This window comes from Eutrigla gurnardus (genome assembly GCF_963514095.1).
Source record: "Eutrigla gurnardus genome assembly, chromosome: 13".
Taxonomy (NCBI): domain Eukaryota; kingdom Metazoa; phylum Chordata; class Actinopteri; order Perciformes; family Triglidae; genus Eutrigla; species Eutrigla gurnardus.
The window spans coordinates 17,758,536-17,781,648 of NC_139936.1; the positions used below are offsets into that span (position 1 = coordinate 17,758,536).

General features: G+C 42.2%; 1 protein-coding gene across 2 annotated transcripts in view; it reads left to right on the top strand.

Moving 5' to 3' along the window:
• Window positions 1–23,113, top strand: part of fras1 (Fraser extracellular matrix complex subunit 1) — a 198,297-nt gene that overhangs the window by 144,254 nt on the left and 30,930 nt on the right. For both annotated transcript variants that reach the window (XM_084025869.1, XM_084025870.1), the window contains exons 29-40: window positions 4,239–4,398; window positions 4,951–5,129; window positions 9,027–9,143; window positions 9,493–9,607; window positions 12,401–12,538; window positions 14,613–14,645; window positions 16,142–16,273; window positions 16,529–16,657; window positions 16,775–17,022; window positions 17,263–17,414; window positions 19,096–19,258; window positions 20,126–20,258. In XM_084025869.1, coding sequence (XP_083881995.1) covers window positions 4,239–4,398; window positions 4,951–5,129; window positions 9,027–9,143; window positions 9,493–9,607; window positions 12,401–12,538; window positions 14,613–14,645; window positions 16,142–16,273; window positions 16,529–16,657; window positions 16,775–17,022; window positions 17,263–17,414; window positions 19,096–19,258; window positions 20,126–20,258 — 1,699 coding nt within the window. The remainder of the gene's footprint in view (window positions 1–4,238; window positions 4,399–4,950; window positions 5,130–9,026; window positions 9,144–9,492; window positions 9,608–12,400; window positions 12,539–14,612; window positions 14,646–16,141; window positions 16,274–16,528; window positions 16,658–16,774; window positions 17,023–17,262; window positions 17,415–19,095; window positions 19,259–20,125; window positions 20,259–23,113) is intronic.

Here is a 23,113-nt window from a genome sequence, read left to right on the forward strand (position 1 = left end):
GATTCAATCTCCATGTCGTGACTTTTGCTTCCTGTTTGACATGTCCATCAGCTCGTCCTGTCCGGCCCTTCCCCTGCTGGAATTATGGGAAAGTGAGAGATGACAATGTCATTGTCATTACAACAGCCTGGCTATCCCTGCCGGGAGCGAGCCGATGTTTTATGGATGATGCCGACTCCATCTCGGCAAAGTCATTTATTTCTTGTTTTTGTGGACTGCAGCCAAAAGCTGTCCGTCCAGCTCCGACTCTATTTACAGTCCATCTCAGACCTGCTGGCTCGGAGCCCTTAAAGGTCTCTGATTCTTCCCTTTCCATGCATCTGTTGGCAAAAGTACTGCAGCTAAGGAAAATACATTTGAAATTAGCATGTGGTCATTTTTATGCAGCATTGGCTAACAGTTGTCCATATTTATCCCAACACTGTAGGGGGGGTTAGCTCAGGAGGTAGAGTGGGTTGGCTGGCAACCGCAAGATCGCCAGACCGTTCGATCCCCGGCTCCTCCTAGCTGAGTGCCTGGTGTCCCTGAGCAAGACACCTCACCCCAGTTGCTCACCGTGCGTGGTTGACTCCACCGTCGGTGTGTGAATGTGTGTGTGAATGGGTGAATGTCAGTCATTCCTGTAAAAGCGCTTTGGATTTTTTTTTTACCACTGTAGTAGATACAGTGCTAAGTTAATGCTTAAGTTGACTAAAAAGAGGAATACAAATCATCTTTTGTGAATTGATCTTAATGCCTTAATTAAACAAATGAGGAAAAATCCTACCTTTTAGGACACCAATTTTCTTTGTGAATGAATAATGTATCGTAAAGAAATAAATGTTCTTCATTCAAATACAGGGTGCATAAGTATGGGCACCCCTATGTTAAACTCCCATAGAGGCAGGCAGATTTTTATTTTTAAAGGCCAGTTATTACATGGATCCAGGATACTATGCATTCTGATAAAGTCAGCTAGGCCTTTGGAGTTAAAATAAAATCCAAATCCTCACATACCCTTCACAAACCTAGAGGAAATCATGGTGCTTTTCAGTTAGCCTATTAGCTGGTTTGATTTGCATTGAGAAATCATTAGGCTAACTAGCATTCTATAGGCTATCCGAAAAGCACCATGCCAGTCTCTAGGTATGTTCTTTTCCTTTTCAAGTCTTTAAGGTATCAATTCTCAAATAAACAAAGCAGTCCAAGTCAGCCATCAATTTTATGTGTACTTGACCTTTAATTTAATATCCCAAAAAGAGAACTTTGTGTGCTTTTCTTTTCTTTTCTTTCTTTTTTTACCAAAGATAGCAAATGTTATTGTCACTATTCGAAGGAAAGGGCACTTTCTGTGAACCAGTCCCATTATTGTTGATGGAGTTCGGGACAAATATCCTGAGGGAAGTGACTTTGAATCAGCACTATATCAAAAGATTTTCACCAGCACTAAGAAAGAGGCCTTAAATCAACCGCTGACAGACCATCAGAAACTGTGACCATGAGTCATTGTGACCCCCTTTTCTGCTCTCTCATATTAGCGTAATTCACCTCAGGTTTCATCCACTCGACAATCTGTTTATCCATCTTCCCCCCACTTCTATCAGCTCGATTTTAAATGAAATCAAGCAAATTCAGTTCATTCCTCTCCCAGAGGTCAAAAAGCAGATACATTTACACAAGCATTTCATTTTGAAGGAGATGCGACTGCCTCATCTTTATAATGCAGCAGCGCACGTCTCTGGCGGGCGGAAAAAAGAAACTCATTAAATCTGTGAGTTATTCAAAAAAAGAAAATGAGAAAAATTACCAAGAGGGGGACAAAAAGTCAGAGTTCTGGGGAAATCAGGGCAAATCCTCTCTAATATCTTTTATTTTGTAGCCTGTGCTGTTTCTAGGTCCAAGTGTCCTTGACAGACCTTGGAGTTCGTCAGGAGAGGCTGATAATCTCCCGGATGACATGGTCCTCTTGAGTTAAAAGGCCGCAATACTGACTAATGTGTTTTCTCCCAGGCTCGTCTGCAATTCCCTGCCCGCTGCTGCGACACTGAAATAGTGTGATTTGGATCAGCCGAGCGGCGGGCAGCCGGTCGCCAGCTTGTTATCTGCAAACACAGACGGCCCCACATGCACACACACACTTGTTCTCACACACCTGTGCACACTCTTCTAATCTATTATCACCCACTGCCGTTGCACTGATCACCTGCAGGAACTGGCCAACTTTCTCTGTGTGTGTGTGTGTGTGTGTGTGTTTGTTTGTGTGTGTTTTGTAAGTACTTTTGAATGCAACACCCTTTATAAAGGCTTTGTAATGACTAAGAAGTCATGTTGCGTTATAACTCAGTTAGAGGTCATTAACTAGTTTGAGTTGCCTGTTTTTCTGCTTCATTATGAAACAGTTTATTGTTTGGTCGTCCATCAATAAACACTTTTGGGGTTCCTGATAAGCCATAAAATCTGCATTAATGAACGTTATTGTTGATAAACTGTATTTCCTCCGTGTACGTTTGAACAAATTACATTACAATGAAATGGAATCATCAATTACGTATTGAGGGAAACTGATTTTGTTCCGGATTACGGTCACGGCCACTGAGGAGGGATCAGAAGTGCAATAAATGTCATGTGTACAGAATAAACAACAATATAATTACAACATAGTCAATCCATGTGACAGAAGTCTGCATGTGGAGGAGGTTGATGTGGATGAGAGGCTGAAACTAACACAGGACCGGGAATGGGATGATGGAGGATTGATAAACACCAGCAAAGGGGGGCAGAAGATTTCATAGATGTGTGACTGATGTACAGATCTGTACTGTATCTTTGTAGAAAGTGGTATTAAAGTTTGGTGCGTATCAAGAATGTTGGTAAAATACAAATACCTCCAACATTTTGCTTCATTTCTTCATCATGAAGCTGCATTGGAACATGTGCTATTACTCATTCATACCTTCAATACTTTCAGAAAATAGTCAACATTTTCCAAGAAATTCTTCCCGTTCAAATAACTGGACAGATGTTCAAATAAAATCAACTATTTTCCCTCTTACTTCACCTTCTTCATACAGATTACAGATATTGATACAATGTAGATTTAAAAAATATACTTTAAAATCACTCCACATCTTTTATACATTACTGGTTTTCATCAACTTTTCAAGGACATCCAATTGAAACCTTCACCACCTATTCAAATATTCCCACAGCATCACCTTATTTCTACACATTACAGTGTAGCTCCATGCGTTTCAACAACAAAAATCCCCATTTTCATACACTATTAGAATTATTACATTTTTCAGTGACATACATATTAAATCTATTCCCACTTTTCAACTATTTATACTGTATCTTTTTCTAATGCATTTATACCAGCAATTCAGCATTGCAGCAGCATCCAGCAGTTTCTTTAGCTGGCTGGTTTTTCATTGATGTTCTGACTTTCAAGAGTTGCCCAGGCGATATCTGTTTTTATATAAACAATTTTTGGCAGCTAGATGACTTTTAGCTCCTTTAACTTCGTCCAGATATAAAAACTGGAGCTTCTGCTTACAGTATAAATAGAAGGCTGGTTTTATAGAAGTATGTCATATGTGTTTTTATTTGGGCTGCAGGGTGGCGTTGAGTTAAAGGTCTGGTTTCAAACCCTCCTAGACAGCAGGTGTCGTGTCTGCTCAAGTGTCCTCGAGCAACACTGAATCATCCTCTTTGCTTCAGAGACCGAAACTATGGGTTACTGTCTCTGATCAATACAGCATATAAATAATAAGTCTGATTCCAGACCGACACATCATTTCTGATTGTTGGAGCTGACTTGGGGCTCAGCGCTGAGGTGACACCGCTTTAACGACGGACTCCCGGGACTCACAATCCTGAGGTTACAACAGATGTTGTATAAAACAAGTCACGAAACTATGACAAAACAGAGAGATAATAAAGAGTGTGAATCTCTTTACACCACAGGAATCCCTCACAGGGGTTCTCAGTTCCAGTAAAACTCAACATATTGCTCAATTTACCACATTTGGGGGTGAACTGGGATTATGCTACTGCACCTGTGGCTAATTCAATCTTACATCCAGGTTACGAATACTTTTATGTTTGACTTTTAATACATTGCATCTGTTACGCTCTTGCTAGGAAAAAGACACTGTAAAACTGTAGATGACACACCAGACGTCCAGATAAAGTCTTTTTTATGAATGAAGTGTACGCCAACAAAAACCAACAACAACGTCATGATTTGTGTGTTTCAGGCCGCCGACTCTCCTCATGTGCTGTCCGTGCCGATGACCTGGGTGAAGGAAGGAGGCATGGTGCGACTGGATAGAAAATACCTGCAGGCCCAATACAAGGGAGCCAGCACCGATGACCTCATCTACACGATCCTCGCCTCGGAGGGACAACCTAAATATGGTACGGACTCACCATTCAAGAGATTCATTTACAAACCGGCACTTTTATGAAGTAGAAGGTTGTGTATGTCGTAACTCTTTTTTATTACATCTCATCTAAACAGTTTTATGAAGCTTTCTAAATGTCTCCTCCTCAGTTTATCCTGCCTGTGCCAAATCTGTTAAGCCAGTTCAGCAAGAGTACAAGTACATCAACTCCACATCATTTCTGTCTTTCTGACACATATTCTTACAGATTATTGGCACCATAACTTTTTACCCTAAACCCCAAATTCTGCGGGGATGTCATTCCCTTCATCTTTCTACTTATATCTTGTGTAACAACACAGTCTCATGGCAGTGAGAAATAGTCACGATATTTAAATCTACTGATTGGAGTTGCTTAGACTCGTACTGTTCTTGCCTGTGGTCCTCTCAGTCCGGACAACATTACGCCACGAAACCAAAACATGGGTTGGGCTTAAAATAACTACAGTTAGGTTTATACAATCTAGCTACTTTGTTTGGTCGGGGTTGGGTTTTAACACCATGAGTGTAATCTTCCGTGTCTCAGGTGAGGTGGTGCTGGTGTCCATGCCGGCCGACGGCCCCGTGGGAGGCTGGCGCCCCTCGCTAACCGACGACCAGGGCTTCACGTCCACAACCTCCTTCACGCAGCAGGATGTCAACGACGGCACCGTCTGGTACCGCCACTACGGCAGCGGCACCGACAGCGACTACTTCCAGTTCCAGGTCAGCACTGATATCACGACAGTTTGAGCACGTATGGAAAAAAACGTTTATTTTTATAAAAGTTACCAACCGCAGCTTTAATGAGTAATGTGATACAAAACATATTTTCATGTTTCACATTTTTGATGGCCTTTTCAGTGTCTAACTACAATAAGTGTGTATTTAATCAAATACAAATATGGAAAACTTGAGTACTACTTTCCTGTGACTTCGAAGTGCTTAGCAGTCATCTCACAGAGAAGAAACACTTCAGCCATGATCATGAAGAAGTTAATCATGATTTATAGACGGAGACCTGAGAGGGATTAAATCTACTCATTGAATCACATTATCCCAGTTGTTGAAATACCACTCGAGCTTTAGTAAGTCAAAAGTAGGCAAATTAATTACAAGATGACTCCATAGACAATTATATGAGATAGTTTTAAGAGGGACATGCTGTCAAGATAACAACCTATAAAATCAAGTTCCCGTACAGCTAAACTGTACTCTCAGTTACGTTACTAGGGAAAACAATCGGGACCGAACGGTCGACGTTTGAAACTGTTTGAAACATGCAAAACAAAAAGAACTCCTTGGTTAGGTTTGGTAAAAAAACAAAGAAAAACATCCTGGTTTGGCTTCAAAGGACTAAGAAATAAAAACAAACCAAAAAATGCATCAAAAGTACTTGTTTCAGACGGGACTCTAACATCAGTCTCCTGGTGAAAGCCCTGCGTTATTTGATCAGTCCACCACCCAGACCTCTTCCCATCGAGGACTCCCACTTTTGAAAATCACTTGTGAAACTTCAAGAGCAAACATAATCCACGACAAAATTCAAGTTGCAGTTTTGTCATTGTACATTTTGGAGACACGGCTGGGGATAAAGACATGACAAGGTTGTTCCTTTTCCTTCCTGCTGAGCATTCAGTAGTACTACTGTAGTTATAAATAATTTCAGACAGCTGATAAAAGAAATCTAAACGCGCTGTGAGCCGAGGAAGTCTCAGGGGGGCGATAAGAGCGTCTCACCCTGAAAGTAAAGGAGGAGGAGATGGTAACAGAGACGCATGTCATCGTCCTTGTTGTGTTTTCCCTCTCTGGAGAGTTCTTTGAAGTTCACACACTCGCACACGTCGTCATGTGTTTACCTCTTCCCTCCCTCTCCAACTTGTCTCCCTCCGGCTTGATTTATTTCTCCCCCCCCTCCTCCTTTCATCTCTATCTGTTTCTCCTGTGCTTTGTCTTACAACCATGAAATTGTATCAATAAAACTGTGTGATTTGTAGGAATGTTTAAAAGAAACATCCTTTCAGTTTTTTTTTTGTAATTACAGTTAACATTCATTTAATAGTTCATTTAAATACTGTGTTTTCATTTTTGTTCCCCCTCCCAACTCCCGAAGTGTTTGAGCTGTAGGTTTTCAGACCTCGGCACCAAACTTCCCGTGCGACCAAAGTGACTTATCCTGATTGCCGTTAATGACCCCAAATGACTCTGAAATTGACCCCAAATCTGAGACAATCGCAGTAAAACCGACATCGCATTCATCAGAGCGTTTTCCTGCCAGTCTCTGCTCCACCTCGACTACATTAGAGAAAATGAAAAAAGCAGCCGAGAGCTTGTAGCTACATCTAATCATCTCCCTCCCTCCCTACGTCCATTTTGGCTCCATCCATCAGGGCAAAATGTGTTTCGATTACACAGTGCTGGATCCAAATTAAATCCTCAAGTGTCTCATCATTTTGACGGGAAGTGGGAAAGCAGAGGAGGCGAGGCAAAAGCGAGAAACCCGTCACAAACTGAACTGCTGGAAGCGTTTGTGCTGTTGGGCAATTAAACTTGACGGTTTTGTCAGGGTGGTGTTATTGTCCTCCGATGCTTTTTCATCAGAGTTTCCGGCGCCTTGTTAGAACTGATTGATTTCAACTTCATTCTGCGTCTGCAACCTGGAGCTCTACATCTTAGCAGAAGTAGAGCAGCACATATATGGTCTTCTAGTGCACCCAGAAAATCACCGTCTCAGAGAGACGACTGAAAATATGTCCTTTTAATTGCTTTTCTCACATTCGCCTTGTTTCCATCTTGTGGCTCATCTCCCCCCTCCAAAGATACGTTGCCACACAGCGAAACAGCACTTTTCGGATGCAGTTTGAAACAAACATAAAAAACCCTACAAAACTACACACTAAGTTTTAGGCAACAGTGAATACAAAATTGAAACAAAAACAAAAAAAGCTTTTGGACCGCTCCACCACCCAGACCTCCGGCTGCCCAAGGAATGCCATCCTGAACACACTTGCAGAAGCAAATGAATTGCACCCGTTTCACCTGATGTCACTAAACTTCACACTAGACCGGTAGACCGGCTTCACGGTACCTTATAGACGTGAGGACGTGCCTCCTGTATATGGCATCCGAGCCTGATTTTAGATATTCTAATCTTTTTTCTGGACTTCTTGTGTTTTGCAGTTTGAATGAAAGATTCATTTCATTTCAAATGAACACGTGTCATTCATGTTGAATGGACTCAACTGAATGATCAATAATCTACTGCTGCTGCTGCAACACCACCTTCTATAAATCCAGCCGACTCAGCGCTGGCTCCCGTGGTAACACCATTACTTGTGATTGGCGGCGCTGACTCCAGGCTTCATACTGGTGTTACATTAATCCTGACTGACGGAGCCAACTACAACTTCTAGAACTTTCTCCCCCCTCAAATGCCACCAGAATGCCACCGAAGTGACAAACCTAATGGCTTTTATAAGGAACGACCGAGACGGCTGCTGTTGGGATACATGTTGTGGAGAGCAATATGGAAGCAGTGACACCAATACAGCAGTTCACGGCACATTCATTTTCAGTGACTCACAGTCAATTTAATCTGCTGGTTTCATACTGAGGGACACAAATGAGCATTTGGTTTGCGTTGCTCGGCTCAACGTCTTTTTCTGTCAGTCGGGACAACATTACGTTCTAGACAACAGAACCTCTTTGTAAGATTTAGGAAACCAACATGTCACAACAGCACCAGAAGTAGACTTTCTCAACATGCTGCATCACTGGCTCTGGATGTTGAATAGTCACATGGATGTGTCCACCATGAAAAAGCATCCAGATGAACTTTACACTGACATTGTTTTTGACACAATACGTGTCCCTGTACACAAAACCAATAGATTGCATTTCATGACTTTTTCACAGAGTGTCTTGAGACCGGGTTGTGAGGTCTGGGTTAATTTTTTATTTTTATCATAGCAGACTTCCAGAGGCAAGGTATTTAGGCAGAAGAGTGAGTGGAGAATTGCTGAGCATTCCAGAGCATAATAAGGCACCCCGAGGCTCCGGCTGTGCCCTTTTTACTCACTTTACATTTGGAAACACATTTATATGGATTTTATAAGTCATTTAAAAGTAATCAGGGGTGTAATCATTTCAGTAATAGAAATAACCGCCCTCACACTGGACGCAGATTAGCACTTAAACATGGTCAGCTGGGCAAAGGGATCATTACGCACTGCTTTTTCCTCATATTGGCATCTCTTTCATTATAATTCTTGTGGTTTAAGCAGTGATTTATGGGGGAAAAACAGATTTGGCTTCTGTGGTTTCATCCCTGCAGCGCCTCCTAATGTCACGTTCACTTTCTGTTGTGACAGTGAGACCCTCATCACATCTGTTGTATCTCACTTCTGGTGGTTCTCCAAAGCCCGTCATTCAGAAATAATAATAATAATAATTATTATTATTATTATTATTATTATTATTATTATTATACAGGAGCCAGTTTGAATGTGCTGCAAATAAAGACTTTAATATAAGTTTAGTGTGAGTACAGGGGGAAATGCGTTTTTCTTGAAAGTTTTTAATCGGTAAAATAAATGTGTTCAATATGTGTTTATGTGTGTGCAGGTTTCCACAGAAGCAGCCTCAGTCTTACAGAGTGATGCCCAGACCTTCACCATAGGAGTCCTGCCTCAGATCCCAGGATTCCCTCAGCTGGCCCCAGACTGCGACCTCCAGGTCACGGTGAGGGATCAAAAACATGGCAGACTGAATGTACTTCTGTAGTTATACTTTTACAGCCCACAGCATCAACATCAAGCATACTCATGTTTGCAACGTTAGTGGCATTTCCCCCAAACACCCAGAAAAGTTAGAAGCTTTTAAAAATGTATTAAAACTGTTGTCAGCATCTAGATGTCTGGTTGTTGTTGTTCAGATGATCCACATTCCTCTCTGGAAAAAGATGCTGCTTGTGTGGTTTGTTTTCTATTTGTATGGGCATGTGGATCCCTCTCTTTTAGCTTTTGTATGTGTGTGTGTTTGTGTGTGTGTTTGCGTGTGTGTGTTTGCGTGTGTGTGTGTGTGTGTCCAGGCTCTGGAGGATCGGGTGACGGAGATAACGCCTTCTGCTCTGTCCTTCGTCGACTCTGAGACTCCAAGCGAGAAGCTCATCTACAACATCACCAAACCTCTACCGCAGGGACAAGGTCAGACACGTACACACACACACACACACACACACACACACACTGAGCACATATTAATATCTCATATCTGTTCAGTTGTAAGTCATGTGAGACATCACAAGCATTATCAAAACAGATATCATATCATAAAACACGTTTGGGACGAGTAAATGAGAACCGCTTCCATTCAATCAATTCAACATTATAATCATGCTGTTTTCAACAATTTGTTGATTGAACAGCAAGTGTTATTGTGTGAATAATGTTTGTTATCCGAACAAGGCTAAGATTACGTCCCATGATGATTATGAAAAAGCCCACGGATTCAAGTGTTGGTCTTGGGGAGCTGCGATCTGAAAGTTTTGTGTACATTAACTTTACTGTTCATTTCGCCTCCGTTCTGATTGCCATCATCTGTCTGCGACACAGAAAAAATGGAAAATGCATCTCCATGTACATAAAAATCTGTAGATTACATTTTTTCACAAAGTGCTGTAAGACAGGACAATCAGGACATGGTCATTAAATATGAGACTACTTCACAAGAAGGCTGCTGTATTCCTGCCAAACGCCTTCTATTCTGAAAGTGGAGGAAACAAATCAATCAAACTACTATAAAGTACTGCTCAACTGTGAATCAGGTTATTTGGCTTGCAGATGAGATGGCACATTTCCAAACTCTCTTGCACTCTACAACTGTATCTACTCTACATACTTAAAGTGATGGTTCGGAGTAAAATGCACCCGAGGTAATTTCCACCATGACATCCAGCCAAACACCCCCTCGGAAGTATTTTTAGCGATGGTCAGCATCGGTCAAGATAGCCGCTGATAGCTTCTATCCTCGGCTGCTAACGCTACCGCAGCGTAGACGCCACAAGTGTTGACCTGATAATACAAGCATTTATAAACATTTAGTGAAACTTTTTCATACTCTCGCGTGAAACTCGCGTCACGGCATCAGCTGGGTAAACACGGAAGTGGCGTCTACGCTGCGGTAGCGTTAGTTAGCGTTAGCAGCCGAGGATAGAAGCTATCGGGCAAGTGTTCATTTAAATAAACTCCTGGTGTACTTACAAACTTTCAAATGCCTCGTTTTGTGAGTACAGACCCTATGTGTACAACTGCAGAAGTTTGGTTACATTCCATGCATTATTACTGGGGTAATTTACGAGATATACCCTCTGTACCATAGCGCTAGTACTAAGCCATTCGGCTGATAGCCCTATCTTGACCAATGCTGACCATCGCTAAAAATGCTTCCGAGGGGGTATTTGGCTGGATGTCATGGTGGAAATGACCTCGGGTGCATTTCACTCCGAACCATCACTTTAAGGGTACATCACACATCTCTTATTTGATATTTCTCGCTTGAACCGGAAGCAGTTCTGATCTCTGAGGAGGCATGAACGAGGACACGCCCCCTCGCTGGATATCATTACTGATTGGATAAGTCGCTACCAGAGTGAAGACAGATAAGAGATTAAACTCAATTGTATCCCTGCCAAGTATTATATTTCATTTGTTTTCTGATTCACCGTCTAGTTAAACATCTGTGTTAATTATAGATCTGAACCATAAAAAGGACCACAAATAAATGTAATGTCAACCTTGTTATAGATTTAATTAAAGTCGGAGAGAGTCTGTCTTGTCAGCGAGAAAAACATGTTTTACATAATTTAGCGTCATTAGCGTCAGTTACATAATTAATATTTCCCCCCCAAAACATTTAGCCTAATAAATAATTTCATGTGTAAAAAAACACTATAATCATATTCTGGATTAATAAATGATTAATTAAACAATTAGAATGTCAATAAACACAGACTCAAACCATGAATAAGTAATATAGAAATACAGGAAGCTGTTATTCATGTGCAGATATTTATCAACCAGGTAACAGGCTGCGGAGACAAACTGATAATGTGTGCCTTCATTAGTATTAGTACACACACACACACACACACACACACACACACACACGTACATGAAACTCCAAAAGGTCTCGCCTGAGGTCATTAAAGCCAACTGACAGCTGATCAGAACCAGACGGTGCTTCATGTGATGCTTCAGTGGAACAGACGTGTTGTTCCTCCAAAGACATATTTCCTCATTTCCTCTCTCCTCGCATGATTGGAAATGTGATGCAGCATCGGACCCAGCGGCCATGAGCAAGGCACTGGGAGCCATGGTTTCCTGTACTGGAGCTGCTCATGTATTTCTAAGCAGCCGCCTGCTATGAAAGTGTGAAACGTGTGAGAGAAAGAAGATTTCAAATTCTTTTATAACTAATGGAGAAGTCTGCCTTGCTTAAGGGTTTAGCTTTTCCCAGCTGACAATAAGAGCCAAGAGTTATATCATTACATCTGGACCTTTACAGGAATGAGCGTCTATATCCTTCATTCTGAATGTAACGGCGTTCAGAAACCGGAGCCGTTAACTTAACGGCGTCGGACTGTCTGACGGGCGTTTTCAGCGCTCCGTCTAATGAAAGTGAGAAAACGATTTGCAACACATTCATCATCTAATGGACTGATAAATCTGTGCAGAAATCCTCCTGAAGAGAGTCAATGAGGAGGAGGACAGAGTCAGATTAAACAGCATTTTGTCGTGAACGTTTCATTTACTGAAACAAGATTTGAGATATTTGCTCTTAAAGTTAAATGGTCTTTAGTGTTGCATCCAAAAAACCCTTTGATGAAGCGATTGAGAATCTTTGAGCCCCTCTGAACAACTTTTCCTCTGAGACAAAAGTGTGAATCTGACAATAATACTCTATTCCTCCCCCCTGCTGTTTGAATGTGTGGTGTTCAGGTGCCATCGAGCATCGGGACCAACCGCACGCACCCGTCAAACATTTCACTCAGGCCGACGTCAACAATGGAAAGCTTATCTACAGACCGCCACCGGCCCCGTCTCACCTCCAGGAGCTCTACCAGTACTCCTTCATTGGTGAGACACACACACACACACACACACACACACACACACACCGAAAAACACAAACCAAGTCCTAACTGAGTATAAATGTACACATGACTCAATATAACTCCATATATAGGTATGTAAATACATTGATAAATAAATATGGATGTGAAATAAATCCCGAGTAAATAAACGAGGCATTGCATTTCAGGATAGTCCGATTTTTTATTTATTATTTACAAGTAGGGATGCTCCGATCGATCGGCCGCCGATCGTTATCGGCCGATATGGCCTCAAACAGGTTGATCGGCGATCGGTCAAAGTGCCGATCAGAAAAGCCGATCGCATATTTATATATTTTTATTACCCGAGACTGTTTTTCTGCGCCTGACGCAGGGTGGGAATTTCGTGGCCGGTGGCCTGTCCAAGTTCCAGTGTAAACAACGCTAGTGACGTGTGGTGGGCTTTTATCAGCCACCCTCGTGCACACAGTCGGCTCGTCCCGTGTCTGTTGATCAGACCGCTGTTCGCTGGGATTGTTCCAAAATACAACGTGCGCAACTTCGCGAGCCGCGCAGGTGAAGTATCAACATCACATGCGAGAACGTCAGCCGTTCGTCAGCTTAATTACAGCCACCCGAGTGGAGCTGAGCGAGCTGGCAGTGGAAGCACAGCGGCATTTTTATTATTAAAGTACGCTCCGGTTCCCGTCCCGTTCCGCTCCGGTGTGCGCACATGTTTGTAGTCAAAACGAGCGTAGCTGAACGAGCAAGTGGCCACGAGCGGGCAGCGGATTTTGCAGAGAGCGGAGCGAAGTACCGGTCCGGTTCCGCTCCGGTCCGCTCACACCGCGAGTCTGAAGCCCAAGCCCGACCCAGAATCCTGCTGTGTCCTACACAGTCATCGACAGTATGTTCAGTCATAAAACGGCTCTATTATTATTATTATTCTCCCATCCATTCTGTGATTGGTGATCGGTATCGGCCCCCAAAAATGCAGATTTTTTTTCTTAATGCATTGCCAAAATGTATATGATCAGGAAAAATTATCGGGAATGATCGGAATTGTCGGATCGGGAAATATCGGGATCGGCAGATACTCAAACTCAAACGATCGGGATCGGATCGGAGCAAAAAAACGTGATCGGGACAACCCTATTTACAAGCATATTTAAAACAAGCATGCATACTCACATACATTGACCCAATATTCACCAATGGGTGAACTATCCAGCTCTCTAATTGATTGATTTTGACTGAAAGTTGGCAACTTCTGTGTAAGGATTGAAAATTAAAATGCTGCACCCAACAACAGTTTGTCAAAACTTAAGTATTAACTTAGAGGCAATATCAAAAGTTTAAAAGTAGTTTTATTAAATCGCCTCTGATAATGAATACTATTTAAGCAACGCCAGCTTCATATCACAGGATCAGTTTTCAACATCCACCACATTAAACTTACTTTCAGCTCATTTACTGAACCTGCCGCCTGCCGTCACTCAATTTGGGGATTTGTTTAAAAGGCCCATCCTTTTGAATTCACATGTCAGAGTCAATCTAGTCACAGAGAGCACTGCTCAGTCAGCGGAAATAGATGTGCAATGTCCTCTATATCAGGATACATCAAATCTGAGAAAATGACTCAAGTGATTACTCGAGTGCTGCTTGAATCTTGGCTCTATATCCGGAGAAGTATTCATCACTTGAAACCCTGCTGAAAGGTGTTTACCAGCTAGATGCTCTCTGCTGTGTGTTTCAGTTGTCGTTTGTTTCATTGCCTCTCAAGTCATACCATATATAAACTATATATAACTATATATCATACATGTATATGTCGGGCTGAATGGGTGAGCCATTTTGGTTTTTAAGCGACACACGTTCCAAAGATAACCCATAATCCGAGATCAAAGATGACTCTAGTTTCTCTTAATCTGGGTAGGTGGAAAGCTTTGCATCGCCTCCTGACTTTTATGCATTATAGCATCATCCGTTCAGTTTTTATGCTCACTGCAATGGCCTGTCAGCTCTGCCTGAAGCCACGGTCTTTCTCTTTTATTACCTCCCAGCTCTAAAAGTTCTTGTTTTTTTTTAATTCCCAACAGGTCTGCCGGAGTCTCTGAGCATCTATTTCACAGGTAAATACTTCAGCGTCGTCAGTTTAGGGAGGCGGAGGAGGCAAATAGCATCCTCTCTCCTCTTACCCACATCCTACACCTCCTCACACCTTTATCACGCTAAATCCTCGGCATCCTCCAGACTACTCCCCTCCACCTCAGATATCTCTGACTATAATCTTTGTCTCACCTCAATCTCCTCTCCCTTGTACTTTTATGTCTGTTGTTTTTTTCATCTCCCCTCCTCTCTACTCGCTCCTCTTCTCTCCTTTCCCATCTTCTACACTTCTGAAACTTTTGATTTCATCTTTGTCTCATTTGGTGTCCTCCCCTGATCTCTCCTTCCATCCTTTTCATTTTAATCCTGTTACAATAATGTCCTTTCTCTTTCCTCCCACTTGGGTTTCTTTTTTCACTCTCGCTTTTCTCCTCTCATTTCTTGGGAAATGAGTGTTTACGGGCTTTAGAAGACAACACCAAAGTGCTTTTCACTTTATAGTAGGCCTTGAGCTACACACACACACACACACACACCATCCTGATTCTCTACTTTTAAAGGGAAACTAAATAAAAGATCACTTTTATTGGCAGCTTTTGTTGAAATCTGTTGTTGTAGAAAGTGCAACAAAAGTTTCAAGAGTCAATTACATACAAATCAATTAAGATAACATTGAAGATAAACGTGTTTCACCCAAGTCCTTTTGAGCCACTGAGATCTTGTACTGAGATCTTTTGTCAATTGATTAGTTAATCAAGCAACATTTCAAGTCATTTCTCAAGCAGAAATTGCCAAACATTCTCCAATTCAGTTTCATTAATGCAATTCTTTGCTGCTTCCCTGTTTTCAAATTGAGATTGAATATGTTTTTGTTTTAGACTTTTTTTTTGTGTGATTGTGATTCAAAAGTTACTTATGTTTTGTGGAACGATTTAACTGATTCTTTGAAATGATAATTGACGGATCAAATCAAAAACTAATGTTGAAACTAAGGTTGCAAAATTCCTGAAATATTCAAGGTGGAAACCTTGAATGGGAAGACACTTCTTTGCTGTGTCATTCCTAATCAATCACATTGTGTTTTGTGATGATTGGCTTGTTGTACACTCTTGGTCTACCTTCAGCTGAAGAAGTGAAAAATGGAGCCAATACAGATGAAAACATTTATAAGAGTGTAATGAGTTTCCAACTACAACCCTGAGACATTGTTTCAGTGGTTTGCTTAATTGATTCTCTGAGATTTTAATTAACAGCTCCAGTGTTTTTGTTCCTTTTCTTTCTCTTATTAATAATCTTGAGTTTAGTGATTCGTCACGAGGAGGCTGACTAGTTATTTCCCCCTGATTTCATCCTCGCAAATTATTCCTCAATAAAGAAGAGATAATAATCATCAGAGGTGTGTGTGTGTGTGTGTGTCTTTGTTTGCCTTAGAAATGCTTTTGCTTTCTAATTATTTACCTCTTTTTTTATTGTGTGTGTGTGTATCTTTCTCATTGTGTGTGTTTTCTGTGCGTCACAGTGTCGGACGGTGAATACACCACTCCGGAGTTGGACTTTGCCGTCCTGCTGCTGTCGAACCATCAGCAGCCGCCGGTGTTTCAGGTTCTGGACCCGCTGCTGGAGGTCACCCTGGGAGGACAGGCCTCCATAGGTTAGAGAAGAACACACACACACACACACACACACACAAAGAAGAGGCCTGTGGTGAGGAGGTCCAGTAAGTGATGAAGTGGTCTGTTTGAGATAATGAGCTCCGAAGTACGACACGGTTGAGCAACACTAGCTGTGTGTGTGTGAGTGTGTGTGTGTGTGTTTGTTTACAGCTCTTTTACAGACAGTTAATTTTCTCCTTCCCCTGCTTCATCCCTCTTACCGCTGCTTCCTGTATGTTTGCGTACGTGTGCAGGCGGTCAGCAGCTGGCGGTCAGCGACGCCGACACAGCTCCAGATGAGCTGGAGTTTGAGCTGGTGGAGGCTCCCGTCCACGGAGAGCTGGTCAAAACCGACGGCAACGCACACACCAGCATGACCAGCGGTGAGATGACAGAAATATGTCACAACTGCTGACTAAGCACAGAACCCTGTGGTTGCATTGAAACACACAAAAAACAAACACACACCCCTCCGTTCACACTTTTTTCCGTCCCGTCAGGCGACGTCTTCACGTTCAGCGACATCACCCGCAACGTGCTGCTCTACCGACACACCGGCCTCTCCACCCAGGAAGACGCCATCACCTTCTCCGTGAGCGACGGCATCTCCATGGCGACCATAGTGGTGCAGGTGGTGGTGCTAGACGCCGAGGGCAATGGGCCCCAACGGGACCCGGCTGCCACGCTGTCGCTGGAAGTCGGCGAGAAAAGCAGCACCGTGATCGGGCGCTCGCATCTGGCTTACACTGTGAGTCAGACGGAGTTTCTTCTCATTATGATGATTTCATTCTTGAAATCAAGTGAAACTAAGATCACACATGTACTTTACATTGTGTAAATATCTAGATCTAAAATAAAATATGCCAAAAAATATATTTTTTACAGTTATTTTATTGCACATCTTCATCTCCTCAATGCAAGCTGAGCAAACATGTAAACATTGAAGGATATGATGACGTTAGTTGTGACCGTGTTTCGTCTCTCACAGGACGACGCGTCCCCAGACGACCAGATTCAGATGCAGCTGGTGTCGGTGCCGATGTACGGCATCCTGACCAAGAGCGAGTCCCAGCAGGAGCACCAGGAGCTGAGGGAGTACTCCTCCTTCACCATGGAGGACATCAGCAAGCACAGGATCAGGTAGGACGACAGGCTGTCAGCCGGTCTCACGGCAGGGTTGTGGTGAACACAGGAATTAGACACATCCACGTGACTTTCTGATCGTTTAAAATCAATAGATTTCAATCTCATGACCATTTCACAGCTGAGAGACTGTGCTGGTTGTAACATGTGGAGGTTTAAGACACTGTAGATAATTAAGAAAGTTCATGCAAACCGGGAAGTGCTTCAAATCAAAACCAAATATGAAGTCACACATTTTTGATGATTTCTTTTATGGTATATATTTATGATTTCCATCAGGGTTAGACGGATGTGTCAGACTTTTCTTTGTAGCTTACAATCACAACTGGGCGTGTATTTCTTCTCCTTTTCATCGCTGTTACCAGAGAGATCATATGATTCAGAAGTATTTCACTTATCGTCAAAGGCAAGAGGCTCTAAACCTTGTGACGAAGAAGCGCCTGGAAGAAAATCCTTGGTTTCAGCGCAGTGTTTTAGTTTCCCATGATGGTTTAAATTCTACTTCAGAGGCTTATAAAGACAGAATATCAGCATAAAACCTGCAGCTATTAACCACAAATAACTTTCAAAAACCCAGAAGCAGTCGTTGTATAAGCGATAATGGTTCGTGAGAGAGAAGAGAGTGAATTAGCACCTTTTTTAGTTCTTCAATTAAAAGCAACTGCTCAAAGAGTTTTGTTAACAGCTTCCTCACGATGGAAACCTTGTAGAGACTATGAATACGGATCAGAGGACTTTGTCTCCACCTTGACCTGCAGTCATGTACAGTTTATCCAGTGTGTTTTATGAGATTCAAAAATCCTTCAGAAAGAAGGAAAACACGAAACCCACTTAGATTCATGTTTGAATGATTTGCTTTTGGTTCACTTAGTACTGATGGGATTTTTAGCCTTTAATAAAGAGGCTGTTTTAAAAGAAATGTCTGCTGTTGATTCCACTCCGAAAAGGAACGTACTCTGAGGGTTCGTAGCCGTGATTTCTCCGGTTGCAGTCGAGTCGGTGCATCACAGCGGAGAAGGAAGCACTCATCGCTTCCTGAGACATTTTTGTTTTCCTCCAATCTAATGTTTCTCCTCATGAGACGAGCGCTGTGCAAACATTACCGCTAACAAACCACAGTAACAAAACAAATGAATTAGCAGCAAATAATTTAGTATCCTTTGCGCCATTACGCGCAGTGACTCAGCCCGTCGGCATAAGCAACGTCAATTAGCATCGCTCCGATATTACCTGCACGAGGTGCTGAGGCTCCACATGAGAGGCACTGAGATGAAATATAAATATTCACATTCTAACTGCTTCATTTCCATAATGCAGGCCCTGATTAGCTTTAGCGCCGGATGATCCTCCGGGGGCAATCTGCAAATCGCCAGTATTAGTTTTGTCTCTGCAGTGGCGGCTCATACAACCAGGAGCCGGGAATTGTTTTATGAGAATTAAATGGGATTAGAGAAGAGTACACCGGTATGGGTTTGAATTTTATTAGTGCTTCGCAGAGATTAACCGCAGCATCGTTGCGGGTGGGCGAATGTGAAGTCCTCTTATCAGTCCAGGATTACACACATAAACAGATGTTTATGTATTCATTAAAAGATAATTATTGCATCAAAGAAATTAGTTATTAAACAACACGCAATCAGTGAAGCAATTCAGATCCAACCAGCATCTCCATCGGCAGGTACATCACCTCCTTAGAGACGGGCAGCCAGCCGGTCACCGACATCTTCCACTTTGTTGTTTACGACGGAGACAACAATCGTCTTGACAACCAGATGTGCACCATCACCATCACCTCCACGCCCAGACAGCCGCCGGTGGTCACGGTCCGCAGCGGCATCAAGGTAGTCACACACACACACACACACATGTGCACACAAAACAGAGAGAAACCCTCACAATTAAATGATCATAATATGTAAAAGATTATAATTTGTCTGGTACAAACACACAAACACTGTTCCTTCCCCTCCGTTAGCCTGCCTTCTCATATCAAGTCATCAATGAGACAAACGAAGCAAACACTGTCACATGTTGTCTCTCAGCCTGGAACCAAATCTGTTGGTGGTAATGTAGCCACTTCCTGCTACTACACCACTACATTTATCTGCCTTTATTAGTTTACAAATAAAGATAATTGCCCACAAAACATATGAAGAGCTTAAAAGATAATTAAATCAATTAAACTGCCCAACAGTTTAAAGAACAGCTGAAACGATTAGCTGATTACAGAAAATGAATTGGCTACTATTGAGATACGTGGCTTCTTTTTAATATACAAACATTTCCTGGTTCCAGTTTTACAAATGTGAGGATTTTCCTTTTATTTACTTAATATTTAGAATATATTTGAAATAATGTTGAGGTTCTGACTGTGACATTGGGCTCTGGGTCGTTGTGATGGCATTTCCAACTATATTCACAAACCACACAATCATGGGAAGAAGTAGACGACAACAGCACAGGACTTGTAGCACCACATGTCCCAGGTGTTATTGTGAAATGATGCATTGGTGACAGTTGTCCTTAAACTAACCTTGGTTTTGTTGGCTTAACGTAAAACGTGAAAGTTATTTTAAGTGTGACACCATGTTTTTCCTAAACTTAACCAAGAAAACGTAATTTTCATTTCGTAATGTACACAAATCAATAGATTACAATTTTGTGACTATTTCACAAACTGTTGTGAGACTGTGTTGTTTGTTGTTCAGGTCCAGGAAGGCGGCCGAGTGCGGCTTTCCACCGAACACATCATCGTGTCGGACCTGGACACGCCCAGGAAGGACCTGCTGGTTTGGCTCGTCAGTCCTCCAAAGTTCGGCTTCATCGAAAACACCAACAGAGGTGAGACCTTCCCGGTGGATGTGTGTGTGTGTGTGTGTGTGTGTGTGTGTGTGTGTGTGTGTGTGTGTGTGTGTGTGTGTGTGTGTGTTTTAGTAGCACTGGGAGACGGACACGGCCTCGTCCTGTCTCTGTGAGGCTCAGGTGAAGTTACAAATCCAAACATGAATGGACAGATCGTATCTATATCGTATGAGCATGGATGACGGCGTGCTCCTCCTGGCTGCGTTTACACAGTCGCACCTGCATCACCTCCAATCATTGCTGTTGATGCACACTCATACGCACTGTATGAGGACCGGTTGGATTTCCCGTGGCGCTGCTGCCATCTGTCACAGTTTGATCACGGTGTGGATTAGCTCCGCCAGATAGCCGGCTACAGATGGAGCTGTTGTTCTAGTCCCCAGTTTGACTATGTAGATCCCCAACCTCCCCCGCTCTTTCTTCTTCCGTTCCTCAGAAGAACTGAGAAGGTGAGAGGAGTTGAGAAAGAAACTAAACCAACCTCCTGGGAAATTGTCTCATCGTGAGAGCAGAAAGGAAGACAAATAAATCACTTGGAGCACAGAAAAGACAAAAGAACCGACAATTCTTGTAGTAAAGTAATACAGTTGAGCATAATAACATTTGCATACGTAGCTCACTCACTACCGCTTTTGTCCACAGGGGCCAAGATCAATACATTTAAAGTCGAGCAGACGAGATGATGACCATAGTGAGTTGATATGTGGAGCAGCACTTTTTATTTTATTTTTTTAATAACAGATGTGAAGCAATAAGTTCTACAAATTAGGCCACGTGCAAGAAATGGGGTTTGTGCAGATGTAATGACGGATGAAGTCACAGAGTGGGATATTTATAAAGTCTGCTGCAGTAGACGAGCAGCTGGCTGCAGTCTTCCCTCTCCGTGTCCTTGACGGTTGCGGGAGCAGAGGGACGCTCGTTGGTATTCTGCAGAGACGGCCGGCGGTGTGAGGTGACTGGATCTCTGCTGTCATCGGGACACAGGGGAGCCCAGCTGGTGTCAAAGCATCGCCTGTTTGCCTCAACAACAAAAAATCGACCACACACAGGTTGTGTGTTGACTAGCAGATGCACAAAAACACAAAAAGCGTTCACCCACATGTTGATGTTCTGCATGTGCATGCGTGCATAATTTACACGACAAAGTGCAGAATGGAGCACACATCTCATTGTGTGTTCTGTATTTATATGCAGATTCTAGGAAAACATTAGCAATATTTGCATGGTTAGCACAGCAACATGCACACATACCGGTAAGCATTCTCTGATATTATGCATTTTCATTATAATGGATGGTGCGGAAGCATTTAAGCAGGCATCTACATAATGCATATTTACATAATATAATAATAGACTGAGATTGCTGATGTTAGTTTGTCCAGCATTATGCCACTTACATCCGTCCAGAGTTTCACATTTTCTGTTGACATTCAAGTGAAAGTAAATGTATTTATATTTATCTCAGGGTGCTTTACAAGCTGTACGACATACATCACCCTCCGTCCCTACAGACACTTTCCTGGATGAGGAAAAACGGCACACACATAAACTTTTTATGAGTAAAAAACCCCTGACCTTTCCTCTGGCTGCACTGCAAGAAATACGATTTAATGGTCGCCATGAGGTTTGGTGAGCATGTTAGCGCATATTACGCAGGATGAACCTTTTCCATTTTGAACACTTTGTTACACTTTCTCAGCCAAAAAATCGAATTTACCATGGCCATATTTACACCCATCTCATCATTGATTGGCAGATTGTCATGCAATTTGCCAATTTGAATTGATGCTTGCCAAAGGATTAATCTCTGTAATGAACCTCTGGCCTTTCCTCAGCAACATTTCTCAGTATATTGTTTGTTCCATATACAACTTCAGAATAGTGAAGTAAGAGAATAGCCTCAGGAGCAGCTGGTGGAGCTTGAAAGTTTTTAATAAATCACTAATTTATTTATTCATTTATCTAGTTCAGCATAATAATTAAATAAGTTTGCATAAGTAGTCACGTAGCTGGTACATTTATTCACAGAGACATGATCGTGTTTATGTTTTATTTACTTTTTCTAGTCTGCTGACAGCCAAAATTAAAAAATAGGATTTTTACAATATCCAGAGGTCTTCAATATATTCAATATAAAAGTTTTCAGTAAGTTATTCCTTTTAATCAGCCGTTAATTAAAGAGTAACTAAAGCACCAAACCTTTTTTTTTGTGCTGGAAACCAACATATCTGGGTGTTAAGTAGTGTTGTTGATTGATTTAGGTCCAAATCTTGACATTTGATTACAAAATATTTTAAATCTACATATCGTGTATAATGTATATATGTAATGTATATTTATATACTGGTTGAAACCCGGCTATTGCAATTTAGTTTTGCTGTTGGACTGATCTGGATCCAGCTAACTAGGCATCCCCTTAATGAATAAAACTGAAGAATTTAATGTTTCATCCACACACTCACGGCGTAGGAAAGCACAGATATCACCAGATAATAAGTCAATAACACTGATTCACCAGCTTTAGTGATGCTAACGGCTTTATTTCAAGTCCACAGAGAAAGAAAATCTCTGTACTGTGGTTGTAATGATACTCTGGAGCTAGCGATAGAAGCGGTCAGATAAGCGACTCCCTTCCCCCGACCTTATAACAGCAACAGATGATGGAGATGTGATTTACTGTTGCACCTGAAACACACACAAATATACACACATCAGCTGTTTCCCGCGGCGCCTGGACTCAGGAGTCATCCATCCTGTGTGAAGGAAGACGCCCGCACTTTGTCTGAAACTTCAGAGATCTCAAGGTTGATTTTCCACGTTCACTGCGACTCTCC